This window comes from Vipera ursinii, assembly GCF_947247035.1.
Source record: "Vipera ursinii genome assembly, chromosome: 1".
Taxonomy (NCBI): Eukaryota; Metazoa; Chordata; class Lepidosauria; order Squamata; family Viperidae; genus Vipera; species Vipera ursinii.
Genome location: NC_139512.1, coordinates 13,494,182 through 13,509,835, shown reverse-complemented (window position 1 = coordinate 13,509,835; position 15,654 = coordinate 13,494,182). Strand labels below are relative to the sequence as shown.

Below are 15,654 nucleotides of genomic sequence, written 5' to 3'. Positions count from 1 at the left end.
TTAGAAACTTTTAATATAGGTGGACTTCAACTCCCAGTATCCCCCAGGATGAGCTGTTGGAATTCTTGAAGTCCACCCATCTTCAATCATGCTGGCTGGGGAATTCTGGGAGTTGAAGTCCACCCATCTTCAATCATGCTGGCTGGGGAATTCTCGGAGTTGAAGTCCACCTGTCTTCAATCAAGCTGGCTGAGGAATTCTGGGAGTTGAAGTCCACCCCTCTTAAAGCAGACTGGCTGGGGAATTCTGGGAGTTGAGGTCCACCTGTCTTCAACCATGCTGGCTGGGGAATTCTGGGAGTTGAAGTCCAGGATGACAAAGCAGCCCGTTTTCAAACACCTCCAAAGGGCCAGGAATCTGGCAAACCCATCCTTTTTTAGGTGAAATTCCCCACGTTAGAGATGACTTAGCAAGCTCCCCATCTTGCCTTAACAAGACATCCTCCCCTCCTTTGCAGAAGACAGGAAGAGCCACCACTTACAGGAAGAGGTTCTCCATGATGTAATGGTAGTCAGGCAGACTGCTGTCTGGCAAGCAACAAGCCGCGAAGACAATGATGGCGTTGAGGCCTTCCCCGTAATAACCTAAGAGAGACAGAAGCATGGAGGGAATTGACCTGCTGAGTTGGCCATGGAGATTCCCTGGCTGAAATACAAGGGCCTTCAACCACCTGATGGACCCGCTCCTTTCTCCTCCAAAGACTTAGTTGGAGACCTCATGGTGTCTGCAGAGCTTCTCACCTCCATGAGTCACCACCTTCATATACGGCTTGATCATCTGCAGGTCGATGCGGTGTTCCTGTTCCCCAATGATGACCGTCCTCCACAGACGGCCATTGGGGGCACCGCCGTCTTCCCCGCCTCCATCTCCAAAAAGGTCTGCACTGTCTCCGGGCATGTTTTTGGCTGTGGCCACGGGAGTGTCATCTGAGAAGGAGAAGCCAGAAGATGGGATGAGTGGCAAGCATAACCTGGATCAGAGTAACAATTCTTAGGAGCCAATTTATTGGAAGGGTGATGGAATAACTGTCTTGCAAGGGACCTTGGAGGTCATCTAGCAGGAAACCCTACACCATTTCAGACAAATGGTTGTCCAGTCTCTTCTTAAAAACATCCAGTGTTGGAGCATTCACCACCTCTGGAGGCAGGTTGTTCCACTGGTTAATTGTTCTCACTGTCAGGAAGTTTCTCCTTAGTTCCAGGTTGCTTCTCTCCTGGATGAGTTTCCATCCGTTGCTTCTTCTCCTGCCTTCGGGCGCTTTAGAGAATAGCTTGACTCCCTCTTCTTTTGGGGCAGCCCCTGAGATATTGGAACACTGCTATCATGTCACCCCTCACCCTTCTCTTCATTAAAGTAGACATATCCAGTTCTTGCAACCGTTCTTCATATCTTTTAACCTCCAGTCCCCTGATCATCTTGGTTGCTCTTCTCTGCACTCTTTCTAAAGTGTCAAAATGTTAACCAAAACTGGACACAGTATTCCAAGTGTGGTTTTAACAGGGCATTACAAAATGGTATTAAAACGTCACGTGATCTTGATGTTATCCCTCTGTTAATGCAGCCCACGACTGCACTGGCTTCTTTATTGTGGAACAAGTTTTTAATTCATGAAATCTAATAAAATTAAACCACATTTTGATTTTTAAAAATTTGTTCAGCGCTTTGGCCACAAGCCCTACCCTTCTTCCAAGACTTCCCAACTAGGAAAAATTGCACGCCAAAACAACTAGACACAAAGATAGTTCCCACACACACACACATGCCATCACTCTACTAAACAACGAATTCCCACAACACTGTTATATGCCCTAGGATATCAAACCATGTAGTAGGGCAGTATTACTATTATCCTTCTCATCTTTCCTATTACCCATTTCCTATTGTTTGTATCTTATGATTTATGACGTTGTATTTTATTATTAAAATTTATCACTTGTTGCTTGTATGTACACTCTTCTGCACCAAAGATAAAGTCCTTGTGTGTCCAATCACACTTGGCCAATAAGGAATTCTATTCTATTCTATTCTATTCTGTTCTGTTCTGCTCTGCTCTGCTCTGTTCTGTCCAATTCTATTCTATTCTGCAGTCTCTTCTTCATTCTCTTCTCTATTCTATTCTATTCTATTCTGTTCTGTTCTGTTCTGTTCTGTTCTGTTCTGTCCAATTCTATTCTATTCTGCAGTCTCTTCTTCATTCTCTTCTCTATTCTATTCTATTCTATTCTGTTCTGTTCTGTTCTGTTCTGTTCTGTTCTGTCCAATTCTATTCTATTCTGCAGTCTCTTCTTCATTCTCTTCTCTTTTCTATTCTCTTCTATTCTACTATATTCTACTGCTATTCTATTCTATATTCCATTCTATTCTGCATTCTCTACTCTACTCCTATTCTACTCTACTCTACTCTACTCTACTCTACTCTACTCTATTCTATTCTATTCTATTCTATTCTATTCTATTCTATTCTATTCTATGCTATTCTGCAGTCTCTTCATTCTCTTCTCTATTCTCTTCTATTCTACTACCGGTATATTCTACTGCTATTCTACTCTACTCCTATTCTATTCTACTCTATTCTATTCTATTCCATTCCATTTATTCCATATTCTATTCTATTCTATTCTATTCTATTCTATTCTATTCTATTCTATTCTATTCTATTCTATTCTATTCTATTCCATTCCATATTCTATTCTATTCTATTCTATTCTCTATTCTCTATTCTATTCTCTCTTCTCTATTCTATTCTATTCTACTATATTCTACTGCTATTCTACTCTATTCTTATTCTATTCTATTCTATTCCATTCCATTTATTCCATATTCTATTCTATTCTATTCTATTCCATTCCATATTCTATTCTATTCTATTCTATTCTCTATTCTATTCTATTCTCTCTTCTCTATTCTATTCTATTCTACTATATTCTACTGCTATTCTACTCTATTCTTATTCTATTCTATTCTATTCCATTCCATTTATTCCATATTCTATTCTATTCTATTCTATTCGATTCGATTCTATTCTATTCCTCCATTCCATTATTCTATTCTATTCTATTCTATTCTATTCTATTCTATTCTATTCTATTCTATCCTATCCTATCCTATCCTATCCTATCCTATCCTATCCTATCCTATCCTATCCTATCCTATCCTATTCTATTCTATCCTATCTTGCAAAGCTGCACATGAGCCACTCCTGATAGGAAACCCAGCAGGGGATAGGTTACCCATTCCATTCCTACCCTCCCATTCCAGTTCGTTCCCATTGCCCAGGAATTCCAAGGAGTCCGTCTCATCCGGAGTTTCGATGTCATCCACGTTTATATCCAGGTCATCCGGTGTGTCCAGGAAATCATCGGACAGGAGGGACCCTTCGCTCTGGTCGAAAGAGATGTTGATTTCTGGAGCCACCAGGGTCTTCCGCTTGTGGCGAGCTCCGTTACTAAAATGTAAGGAGCTCGGGTGAGCTGCAGGATATAAAGGAGAAAAAGTTAACATAGGAGGCAGTCCGGAGGGAAAAAACCATCACCGTGGTGGTTGCATTTTCATTTTGCAGAGAATTACAACCAGCAGGTGGCGTATGACCCTCAACGCACGACCACAACTGAGCTCAGCGTTTCTGCGGTTAAGTGAGACAGTTCTTAAGCTGTAAAGTTTTTGTCCCGTTTTGTCAACTTCCTCACCACAGTTGTTAAGTGAATCGCCGCCATTGTTAAATTAGCGAATCCGGCTTCCCCCGTGGACTCTGCTTTTCAGAAGGTCGCAGAAGGGGATCACGTGACCCTGGGGATGCTGCGACGGGCATAAAGGTGAGCCAGTTGCCAAGCGTCCGAATGTAAATCACGTGACCGTCGTTAAGTGCGAAAAACGGTCATAACTCACGTTTTTTTTTTCTGTGCCTGAGCATAGCAAACTGTTGTTAAGTCAAGGGGATTACCTGAAACTGCAATTTAATAGCTGTTTAAAGGCTGGTTGATTGTTCTCACTGTCACAAAGTTTCTCCTTATTTCTAGGTTATCATAATAATAATTACTATTATAATAAGAAAGTTGGAAGGGAGCTTGCAGGTCTTCTAGTCCAACCCCCTGCTCAGGCAGGAAACCCTAGACGAGGGGTAGGCAACCTCGGCTCTTTTATGACTCATGGACTTCAACTCCCAGAATTCCTGAGCCAGCTTGGCTGGCTCAGGAATTCTGGGAGTTGAAGTCCATGAGTCATAAAAGAGCCGAGGTTGCCTACCCCTGCCCTAGACCATCCCAGACAAATGGCTGTCCAGTCTCTTCTTACAAACTTCCAGTGTTGGAGCATTCACAACTTCTGGAGGCAAGGAGTTCCACTGATTAACAGAATTACAGATGTGGAAGGGACCTGGGAGGTCATCTAGTCCAACCCCCTGCTCAGGCAGGAAACCCTATACCATTTCAGACAAATGGCTGTCCAGTCTCTTCTCACAAACTTCCAGTACTGGAGCATTCACAACTTCTGGAGGCAAGGAGTTCCACTGATTAACAGAATAACAGACGTGGAAGGGACCTGGGAGGTCATCTAGTCCAACCCCCTGCTCAGGCAGGAAACCCTATCCCATTTCAGGCAAATGGCTGTCCAGTCTCTTCTTAAAAACTCCCAGTGTTGGAGCATTCACCACCTCTGGAGGCAGGTTGTTCCACCGGTTAATTGTTCTAACTGTCAGGAAGTTTCTCCTTAGTTCTAGGTTGCTTCTCTCCTTGACTAGTTTCCATCCGTTGCTTCTTCTCCTACTTTCAGGCGCTTTGGAGAATAGCTTGGCTCCCTCTTCTTTGGGGCAGCCCCTCAAATGCTGGAAGGCTGCTCTCGTGTCCCCCATAGTCCTTCTGTTCATTAAACTAGACATCCCCAATTCCAGCAGCCGTTCCCTATGTGTTTTAGCCTCCTGTCCCCTGATCATCTTTGTTGCTCTTCTCTGCACTCTTTCCAAAGCCTCAACATCCTTTTTCATAGTGTGGACACCAAAGCTGCTTGCAGGATTCCAGGTGTGGCCTTACTAAGGCTTTCTAGAGTGGTATTAATACCCCCAATCTGGACTGAATTTTTGGCTGACCATCTACATCTACTCACCCAACACGTTCTCCGATGGGTTTCCCAAGCTCTCCATTCCTGCTTCCTCCGGGAGGGGCCTAGAGGGAGACAGTGAGGAGGGGGGGAGAAAAAAAAGATTCAGACTGTTGTGGGGGTCTTTCCTTCCACAAAAGGTGCGGAAGGTGGGGAAGGGGAGGAGGAAGAGGAGAGGGAGGGGAAAGAGGAGGAGGGGAAGAAGAATAGGATAGGATAGAAATAGAAATAGAATGGAATGGAACAGAACGGAATAGAATTATGGGATAGAGTAGAGTAGAATAGAATAGAATATGGAATAAATGGAATGGAATGGAATGGAATAGCAATAATAATAATAATAATAATAATAATAATAATAATAATAATAATAATAATAATAATAATAATAATTATTATTATTATTATTATTATTATTATTATTATTATTATTATTATTATTATTATTATTATTATTATTATTATTTTATTTGTATACCGCCCTTCTCCCGAAGGACTCAGGGCGGTGAACAGGGCAAACATATAAAAATACAAAGATACAAAAGTTAAAAAGAATTAAACACAATGCCCAAGCTAAAACAATAAGTAGATATATTAAAACAACAGAACAGAATAGAATAGAATAGGGAATGGAATGGAATGGAATGGAATAGAATGATGGGATAGAATAGAGTAGAGTAGAGTAGAGTAGAGTGGAGTGGAGTGGAGTGGAACAGAACAGAACAGAACAGAACAGAACAGAATAGAATTATGGGATAGAATAGAATAGAATAGATCTGGAGGGGACCTTGGAGGTCTTCTAGTCCAGCCCCTTGCTCAAGCAGGAGAACCTATACCAGGGGTGTCAAACTGCCAGCCCACAGGCCGGATGCATCATCCGGAAGCCGCACCCAGCCCATTGCCGGCAATGGAAACAAAAGTTGCGATACATCGCAGCACGTCACGTGACGTTGCGAGTTTGACACTCCTGACCTATTCCATCTCAGATGGAGGAGGGGAGGGGAAGGAGGAGGAGGAGTATTGTGGGGTCTTTTGGTGAGCTCTGAGCTTGGTGGTTTTCTTGCAGACCTTTCATTACCAAACTAGGGAACATCATCAGTGTTAGGATCCTAACTCGGCTATCACTGATGATGTTCCCTAGTTGGGTCATGAAACGTCTGCAAGAAAACCACCAAGCTCAGAGCGCACCAAAAGACCCCACAATCCTCTTCTTCCTCCTCCTCCTCCTCTCCAGAAACCCCCCTCCCTTCTAACACTGATGATGTCATTTGGTTGGGCCGTGAAACATCTGCAAGGGAACCACCGAGCTCACTCAGAGAGCAGCAAGGACACCACAGCACAACTTCAATCATTTGGTTAATGTGCAAAGACTTTCACAAATTCTCCCTAATGGGTTTCTGCTCCACCTGCAGCATAGATTTTAGTGCAAGTTGGGGAGGGGAGAAGGAGAAAGAGGGAGATTATGACTAAGTGATGATTCATGTTTCTATTTGCGATTTCTCTCCAGCTCTCCTGCCTCTAAACCAGTCACAGAATGTTGGAAGAAACTGTGGCAAAGGAAAAAAAAACAAAACATGTTTCTAGTCCTCTGCGTGACCCCAGAGATGTCAATCAACTACCGTAAAGCGACGGGGATTCCAGAATCAAGAATCAAGCTGGAAGGAACCTTGGAGGTCTTCTCATCCAACCCCTTCCTCAAGCAGGAGGCTCCATACAATTTCAGAGAAATGACTGTCTAGTCTCTTCTTCAAAAGTACCTACAACTTCTGGTAGCAAGCTGTTCCACTGGCTAATTTTCTTCACTGTCAAGAAGTTTCTCCTTCATTGCAGTTTGCTTCTCTCCTTGATTAGTTTCCATCCGTTATTTCTTCTCTTGCCTTCTGTTGCTTTGGAGAATAAGTTGACACCCCCCACCCCCTCTTCTTGGTGGCAGCCCCTCAAATGCTGAGAATACTGCTACCATGTTTCCCCCCCCCAGTCCTTCTTTTCTTTAGACTAAAAGGTAAAGTTTCCCCCGCACATGCGTGCTAGTTGTTTCCGACTCTAGGGGCCGGTGCTCATCTCCGTTTCAAAGCCGAAGAGCCAGCGCTTGTCCGAGGACGTCTCTGTGGTCATGTGGCCGGCATGACTAGACGCCAAAGGCGCACGGAACGCTGTTACCTTCCCACCGGAGTGGTCCCTATTTTTCTACTTGCATTTTTACCTGCTTTCGAACTGCTAGGTTGGCAGAAGCTGGGACGAGTAACAGGCGCTCGCTCTGCTACGCGGCACTCGGGATTCGACCCGCCAAACTGCCGACCATCGGATCGACAAGCTCAGTGTCCTAACCTACTGAGCCACCGCGTCCCTATAGACTAGCCATACCCAATTCCGCAATAGTTCTGGCAACCGTCCTAGTTCTATTCTCTCCTCTTTATTCTGGAATTTAAAAGTTTTTTTTTTTAAAAAAAGCACAGCTGACAAACCTCACAAACAAAAGAGAAAGTTCAAGTCTGTTGTACACCCCGTTGCTGGATTCAACCACCTGATCCTCCTTCCTCTTGCTATAAACGAGGCTCGCACTGCAATCGTAGCAATTGCTGGAATTGCTAACAGCTCGACAAGCAAATCCTGTTTATCGAAAGCTCCGGTGTCCTCAAATGCCTCGAAGGAGAGAAGCCTGTGCATTTTCTGATTAAGCAGGCCAGACCGCGGGCGATTTTGCAGAAAGCTGGAGGCGTCCTGCCCACGTTTGGCCACGCCTCTGAGCTGACCAAAGGGAAAAATAATCTGTGGATTTACTTAGATTATAGGAAAGGGCCTTCTCTGAAGGCCGAGGGTTACTATTATGAAATAGGCTTACTTCACTCGGAGAGACCGCTATCTATAGAACAGGCAGGAAAGGCTGTTTCACACTCGCGTCACATGCCTGCACCAAAGGGGGAGAAAGCGTCACGTAAACGCATTAAATTCTTTTTTTCCTTTAAGGCAAGGTTTTTCGAACCTGGCAAATTTTGAGTGGAACTTCAACTCCCAGAATTCCCCCTTCTGGGAATTGAAGTCCACTCGTCTTAGTTACCAAGAAGAGAATCAAGATCACATGAAGCGGTTATTACCACTTTTATCATGCCTTGGTAAGGCCACACTTGGAATCCTGCATCCAGTTTTGGTCACCACGATGTAAAAAAGATGTTGAGACTCTGGAAAGAGTACAGAGAAGAGCAGCAAAGATGATCGGGGGACTGGAGGATAAAACATATAGGGAACGGTTGCTGGAATTGGGGATGTCTAGTTTAATGAAGAGAAGGGTGAGGGGTGACATAATAGCAGTCTCCCAGTATCTCAGGGGCTGCCCCAAAGATGAGGGAGTCAAGCTGTTCTCCAAAGCCCCTGAAGGCAGGACAAGAAGCAACGGATGGAAACTAGTCAAGGAGAGAAGCAACCTAGAACTAAGGAGAAATTTCCTGACGGTGAGAATAATTAACCAGTGGAACCACTTGCCTCTAGAGGTTGCTGGAATTGGGTATGTCTAGTTTAATGAAGAGAAGGACCAGGGGTGACATGATAGCAGTCTTCCAGTATCTCAGGGGCTGCCCCAAAGAAGAGGGAGTCAAGCTATTCTCCAAAGCCCCTGAAGGCAGGACAAGAAGCAATGGATGGAAACTTATCAAGGAGAGAAGCAACCTAGAACTAAGGAGAAACTTCCTGACAGTGAGAACAATTAACCAGTGGAACCACTTTCCACCAGAAGTTGTGAATGCTCCAACACTGAAAGTCTTTAAACAGAGATTGGACAACCATTTGTCTGAAATAGTATAGGGTTTCCTGCCTGAGCAAGGGGTCAGACTAGAAGACCTCCAAGGTCCCTTCCAACTCTGTTTATTCTATTCTATTCCATTCCATTCCATATTTCCTATCCTATTTTATCCTATTCTATCCTATCCTATTCTATTCTATTCTATTCTATTCTATTCTATTCTATTCTATTCTATTCTATTCTATTCTATTCTATTCCATTCCATTCCATTCCATATTTCCTATCCTATCCTATCCTATCCTATCCTATCCTATCCTATCCTATCCTATTCTATTCTATTCTATTCTATTCTATTCTATTCTATTCTATTCTATTCTATTCTATTCTATTCCATTCCATTCCATTCCATTCCATTCCATATTTCCTATCCTATCCTATCCTATTCCATCCTATTCTATTCTATTCTATTCTATTCCATTCCATATTTCCTATCCTATCCTATCCTATCCTATCCTATCCTATCCTATTCTATTCTATTCCTCCATTCCATTATTCTATTCTATTCTATTCTATTCTATTCTATTCTATTCTATTCTATTCCATTCCATATTTCCTATCCTATCCTATCCTATCCTATCCTATCCTATCCTATTCTATTCCTAGAAAACCAAGATCATGGCATCTGGCCCTCTCAATTCCTGGCAAATAGATGGGGAAGAAATGGAGGTAGTGACAGATTTTATTTTCCTGGGCTCCAAGATCACTGCAGATGGGGACTGTAGCCAAGAAATTAAAAGACGCTTGCTCCTGGGGAGGAAAGCCATGGCAAATCTAGACAGCACACTAAAAAGCAGAGACATCACCCTGTCAACAAAAGTGCGTATAGTCAAGGCTATGGTCTTCCCAGTTGCAATGTATGGCAGTGAAAGTTGGACCGTAAGAAAGGCTGAGCGCCAAAGAATTGAGGCCTTTGAACTATGGTGCTGGAGAAGACTCCTGCGAGTCCCTTGGACTGCAAAGCGATCAAACCGGTCAGTCCTAGAGGAGATCAATCCCGACTGCTCTTTAGAAGGCCAGATCCTGAAGCTAAAACTCAAATACTTTGGCCACCTAATGAGAAGGAAAGACTCACTGGAGAAAAGCCTAATGCTGGGAAAGATCGAGGGCAATAGAAGAAGGGGACGACAGAGAATGAGGTGGCTGGATGGAGTCACTGAAGCAGTAGGCGTGAGCTTAAATGGACTCCAGAAGATGGTAGAGGACAGGAAGGCCTGGAGGAACATTGTCCATAGGGTCGCGATGGGTCGGACACGACTTCGCAGCTAACAACAACAACAACATTCTATTCCTCCATTCCATTATTCTATTCTATTCTATTCTATTCTATTCTATTCTATTCTATTCTATTCTATTCTATTCTATTCTATTCTATTCTAATTCTATTCCATTCCATATTTCCTATCCTATCCTATCCTATCCTATCCTATCCTATCCTATTCTATTCTACTCTACTCTACTCTATTCTACCTCACTTGTCTGAAATGGTATATATGGCCTCCTGCTTGAGGAAGGGGTAGGACTAGAAGACCTCCAAGGTCCCTTCGAACTCTCTTATTCTGTTAAGTTGTTCAGGGCCAGCCTCAGATAAAAGGGATTCCCCTCACCCCCAAAATGTTAGACGTGGCCTCCGCATTCTTCCGTGCAACAGTGACATGAGAGGCCCAGTTTCTGCAAACCTTCAAAAGTCAGAAATCCGTGCGACTCTCACTTTGTCGAGCCTTTTTACAGAAAAGACCTTGTTGAAGTAATTCTCTCCCATCCACCCACCCACCCGTCTCTGATTTTATTCTGTTTCACTAGCTCTCTGCTCCTTCCCTCCCCTTCCACTACAATCCAGTTGGTCCTCTCCCCACCCTGGGCTGTTCGGATCATACGATGCTCTCTCCTTCCATAGACAAAGCTCGGCGTGAGTCACCTCTGGGCGGGCTGCCTCACTGAGCATGCTCCCTGCATCCCAACCTGGAGCATCACAACAACATCTGGAGCTGAAAAGCAACGCAAGAGATTTCTCCCTCCTTTTTCCTGCTGGCCTTATTCTCACGTTCCCCCTTGCTCTCTTCCTCGGACCAACAGCCTCAGCGTCCCTTCCAACCGTGACTAGGTACCAGGAAGCCAAAGCCGAGCCAGATCCCCGCAGCTGTTTATCCCAGGTGTTGCTTTTAAAGAGCCAGCCACACCACTTCCATCAAGAACTCTTCTGTGAATCCCTCTCTTTTATTTCTAATTTGTTCTTTTTCCCGTTCCATCTGTGGGCAGAGTTGGATTCATAATCATCCCTTTGCATTAGGAGTAAAACCACGGATAGGATAGGATAGGATAGGATAGGATAGGATAGGATAGGATAGGATAGGATAGGATGGGATGGGATGGGATGGGATGGGATGGGATGGGATGGGATGGGATGGGATGGGATGGGATGGGATGGGATGGGATGGGATGGGATGGAATGGAATGGAATGGAATGGAATGGAATAGAATAGAATAGAATAGAATAGAATAGAATAGAATAGAATAGAATAGAATAGAATAGAATAGAATAGAATAGAATAGAATAGAATAGAATAGAATAGAATAGAATAGAATATGGAATAGAATAGAATTAGAATTAGAATTAGAATTAGAATTAGAATGGAATGGAATAATAGAATAGAATAGAATAGAATAGAATAGAATAGAATAGAATAGAATAGAATAGAATAGAATAGAATAGAATAGAATAGAATAGAATAGAATGGAATGGAATGGAATGGAATGGAATGGAATGGAATGGAATGGAATGGAATGGAATGGAATGCAGAAGAGGAGAAGAGAAGAGAAGAGAAGAGAAGAGAAGAGAAGAGAAGAGAAGAGAAGAGAAGAGAAGAGAAGAGAAGAGAAGAGAAGAGAAGAGTAGAGAAGAGAAGAGAAGAGAAGGAAGGGACCTTGGAGGTCTTCTAGTCCAACCCCCTGCTCAGGCAGGAGACCCTATACCATTTCAGACAAATGGCTGTCCAGTCTCTTCTTAAAAATCTCCAGTGTTGGAGCACCCACAACTTCTGGAGGCAGGTAGTTCCACTGCTTTTGTTCTAACTGTCCGAAAATTTCTCCTTAGTTCCAGGTGGCTTGTCTCCTTGATTGGCTTCCATCCGTTGCTTCTTGTCCTTCCCTCTGGTGCCTTGGAGAATAGCTTGACTGCCTCTTCTTTGGGGCAGCCCCTGAGATATTGGAACACTGCTATCATGTCACCCCTAGTCCTTCTCTTCATTAAACTAGACATACCCAATTCCAGCAACCGTTCCTTATATGTTTCAGCCTCCAGCCCCCTAATCATCTTTGTTGCTCTTCTCTGCACTCTTTCCAGAGTCTCAGCATCTTTTTTATGTTGTGGCAAGTAAAATTGGATGCAATGTTCTGAAGTTGTTGTTCCACTGATTCATTGTTCTCACTGTTAGGAAATTCCTCCTTAGTTCCAGGTGGCTTCTCTCCTTAAATAAGTTTCCATCCGTTGCTTCTTGTCCTGCCTTCAGGTGCTTTGGAGAATAGGCTGACCCCCCCCCCACTCCTCAGTGGCAGTCCCTCAAATATTGGCAGATGCTATCACATCCTTCTCTTCATTAGAATAGATATATCTAGTTCTCTCAATCAAAAACAGATTTGGTGCAAGGTGGGGTCTCTCTAACCTAGATCTTAAGAAGCCATTGTACCATCCTTGCTTGCATGCACTAATCCATCAGAATAGAGTTGGAAGGGACCTTGAAGGACTTCTAGTCCAGCCCCCTGCTTCAGCAGGAGGTCCTATGGCATTTCAAACAAGTGACTTCCAGTCTCTTCTTAAAAGCCTCCAGTGATGGAGCACCTACAACTTCTGGTGGCAAGCTGTTCCACTGGTTAATTGTCCTCACTATTATTATATTTATATTTATATTTATTAGATTTTTATACTGCCCTTCTCCCGAAGGACTCAAGGCGGTGTACAGGGCAATAAATATTAAAATACAAAGTACAAAAGTTAAAAAGCAATTAAATAATTATGCCCAATATATACAATAGTTAAAACCATATTAAAACCCAACCACCAAACCCATCAGACCAGGCCGGCTTGCTCAAATAAATAGGTTTTTAGATCCCGCCGGAAGGAGCGAAGGTCGGGGGCCATCCGGAGCTCAACTGGCAAGCGGTTCCACAGGTCTGGCGCGCCCACAGAGAACGCTCTCCCCCTGGGGGCCACCAGTCGGCATTCTCTGATCGGAGGCACCCTGAGGCCCTCTCTGTGGGAGCGCACTGGACGGAGGGAGGTTGACGCCGGCCGCAGGTGCTGCTGTAAGTAATCCGGACCCATGCCATGTAGGGCTTTGTAGGTCATTACCAGCACCTTGAATCTCACCTGGAGGGCAACCGGCAGCTCACGGAGCAGAGGTGTAACATGGGAGTATCGGGAGACCCCCAACACAACTCGCGCGGCTGCATTCTGCACCAGTTGAAGCCTCTGAGTGGTCTTCAAGGGCAGCCCCATGTAGAGAGCATTACAGTAGTCCAAACGAGAGGTCACAAGCGCATGAGTGACTGTACGCAAGGCATCCCGGTCCAGATAGGGCCGCAACTGGCGCACCAGGGCAAAGGCCAGGTTGCTTCTCTCCTCCATCAGTTTCCATCCACTGCTTCTTGTCCTGCCTTCAGGCGCTTTGGAGAATAGCTTGACCCCCCTCTTATTTGGGGCAGCCCCTCAAATACTGGAAGACCGCTATCATGTCACCCCCAGTCCTTTTCAGGAAACAGGATAACAGAATTGGAAGGAACACTGGAGGTCTTCTAGTCCAACCCCTGCTCAAGCAAGAGACCTTGTAATATTTCAGACAAGTGAGTGTCCAGTCTCTTCTTAAAAGCCTCCAGTGACGGAGCACCCACAACGTCTGAAGGCAACGTCCGTTCCACTGGTTAATTGTCCTCACTGACAGGAAATGTCTTTTTTTCCACCACCAACCCCCCTTAGTTTTGAAATTCCTGCCAGTTCAGTGTCATCTGCAAATTTGATGAGTTCCCCTCCAATTCCCTCGTCTAAGTCATTGATGAAGATATGGAAGAGTCCTGGGCCTAAGACGGAGCCTTGTGGTACCTCACTGCTTACTTCTCTCCATTTGGATGTAGTGCCATTGATGACTACTCGCTGAGTAAGGTTGGTCAGCCAGTTACAAATCCGTTGGTGGTGATGCCCTGTATCCCACCTTTTTCTAGCTTACCAAGAAGTAGGTGATGGTCTATTTTGTCAAATGCCTTGCTGAAATCGAAGGAAACCTAGGGCTATTGGCTATTCCTGCCCGCTTAGTGTCCTCTGCAGATTTGATGAGTTCCCCTTCTATTCCCTCATCTAAGTCATTGATGAGCGGGTCCCTGCATCAGACTAACCCGCTCTGCAGCTGTGAACACGTCCAGAGACAGTGTTCAAATCCAGAAAAGAAAAAAAAAGAAAAAAAACCCCACAGATTGCTTCAATTGTCTGTCAGCTCCGGCAGCTGCAGTGGACAAAGAATCTCCTGTCCAAAGAACACAGATTCACTGTGGATCTCCTCTAAGCGTCCAGCCAAAGCTGAAAAAGTCCTTTTTGATACAGTCAATGTTGCCCAACGGCCAACTAGACCGACAATGGGGGGGCCTGTTTCATTGTATGCCATTCCTTTAGAGAGAGAGACAGACAGACAGACATAGATATAGATATAATAGATATATAGATATAGATATATATAGGTATAGGTATACAGTACCTATATAGGTATAGGTATAGATAGATAGATAAGATAGATAGATAGATAGATAGATAGATAGATAGATAGATAGATAGATAGATAGGTAGGTAGGTAGGTAGGTAGGTAGGTAGGTAGGTAGGTAGGTAGGTAGGTAGATCGATAGATAGATAGATAGAGGTATAGATATACCTATATAGATATAGATATAGGTATAGGTATAGGGGGAGAGAGAGAGAGAGAGAGATTAACAAGCTAAGTGAACACTGGGATGGAATAAGAAAAACTAAAACAGTTTTTGTTGCTAAAAGATCTTTAATTTTAATATGCCTGGGATTTGCATTTTTAATCTTATCAAGAGATATATATAGATATAGATATAGATATAGAGATAGAGATAGAGATATATAGATATAGATATAGATATAGAGATAGAGATAGAGATATAGAGATATAGATACATAAACATAAACAAATACATATATATATATATATATATATTGTCACTGCACGTTCGTCAGAAAAGTTCATTTCTAACTGTACATTTCCCCTGCTCTCTGCACCTGTTGTGATAACTTATCTGGTAACCATAGTGAATCCCATATGACTAGCTATGTTATGGTTTAAGTCTGTTTAGTGCGCATGTCTAGAAGAAGTTCCCAGAGTTATTATCTGTATTGTTTTTCTTCACTTTGCTGTTACTGTCTGTTACGTTAGGATGCAGCTAGCTAGCTCTGTATAATATATATTTAGTTTTTATATTTTTGTAAGTAAAAGGTATTTAGTAAGATTATGCGTCGTGTTTTTCTTGCCTTCCTGCAAGTGTATCATGCATTCTCCGAAGCACGGTCCGTCGCCCTCTACAAAGGTGATTTTTACCTTGACATTTTGGTATCGAGGATGGTTTGATTTATGTTTTTGGAGAAGCATGTTTCTGCGGCTGTTATCAGTTAGTTAGTGCTAGTGAGGCAGCGGTGATTAACTGCTGAAACATGTCAGGAAGGAAGCCACGGCTGGAAAGGAGTCTTTCTGTGGGGCAGATCCCTTCGA

The 15,654-nt window shown here is 43.6% G+C and overlaps 1 protein-coding gene across 1 annotated transcript in view; it reads right to left on the bottom strand.

Annotated features, from left to right (window-relative positions):
• Positions 1-15,654, bottom strand: part of ATCAY (ATCAY kinesin light chain interacting caytaxin) — a 41,039-nt gene that overhangs the window by 16,079 nt on the left and 9,306 nt on the right. The window contains exons 2-5 of the mRNA XM_083364336.1: positions 5,098-5,156; positions 3,246-3,470; positions 741-926; positions 482-584 (exon numbers count right to left, since the gene is read on the bottom strand). Coding sequence (XP_083220462.1) covers positions 482-584; positions 741-926; positions 3,246-3,470; positions 5,098-5,156 — 573 coding nt within the window. The remainder of the gene's footprint in view (positions 1-481; positions 585-740; positions 927-3,245; positions 3,471-5,097; positions 5,157-15,654) is intronic.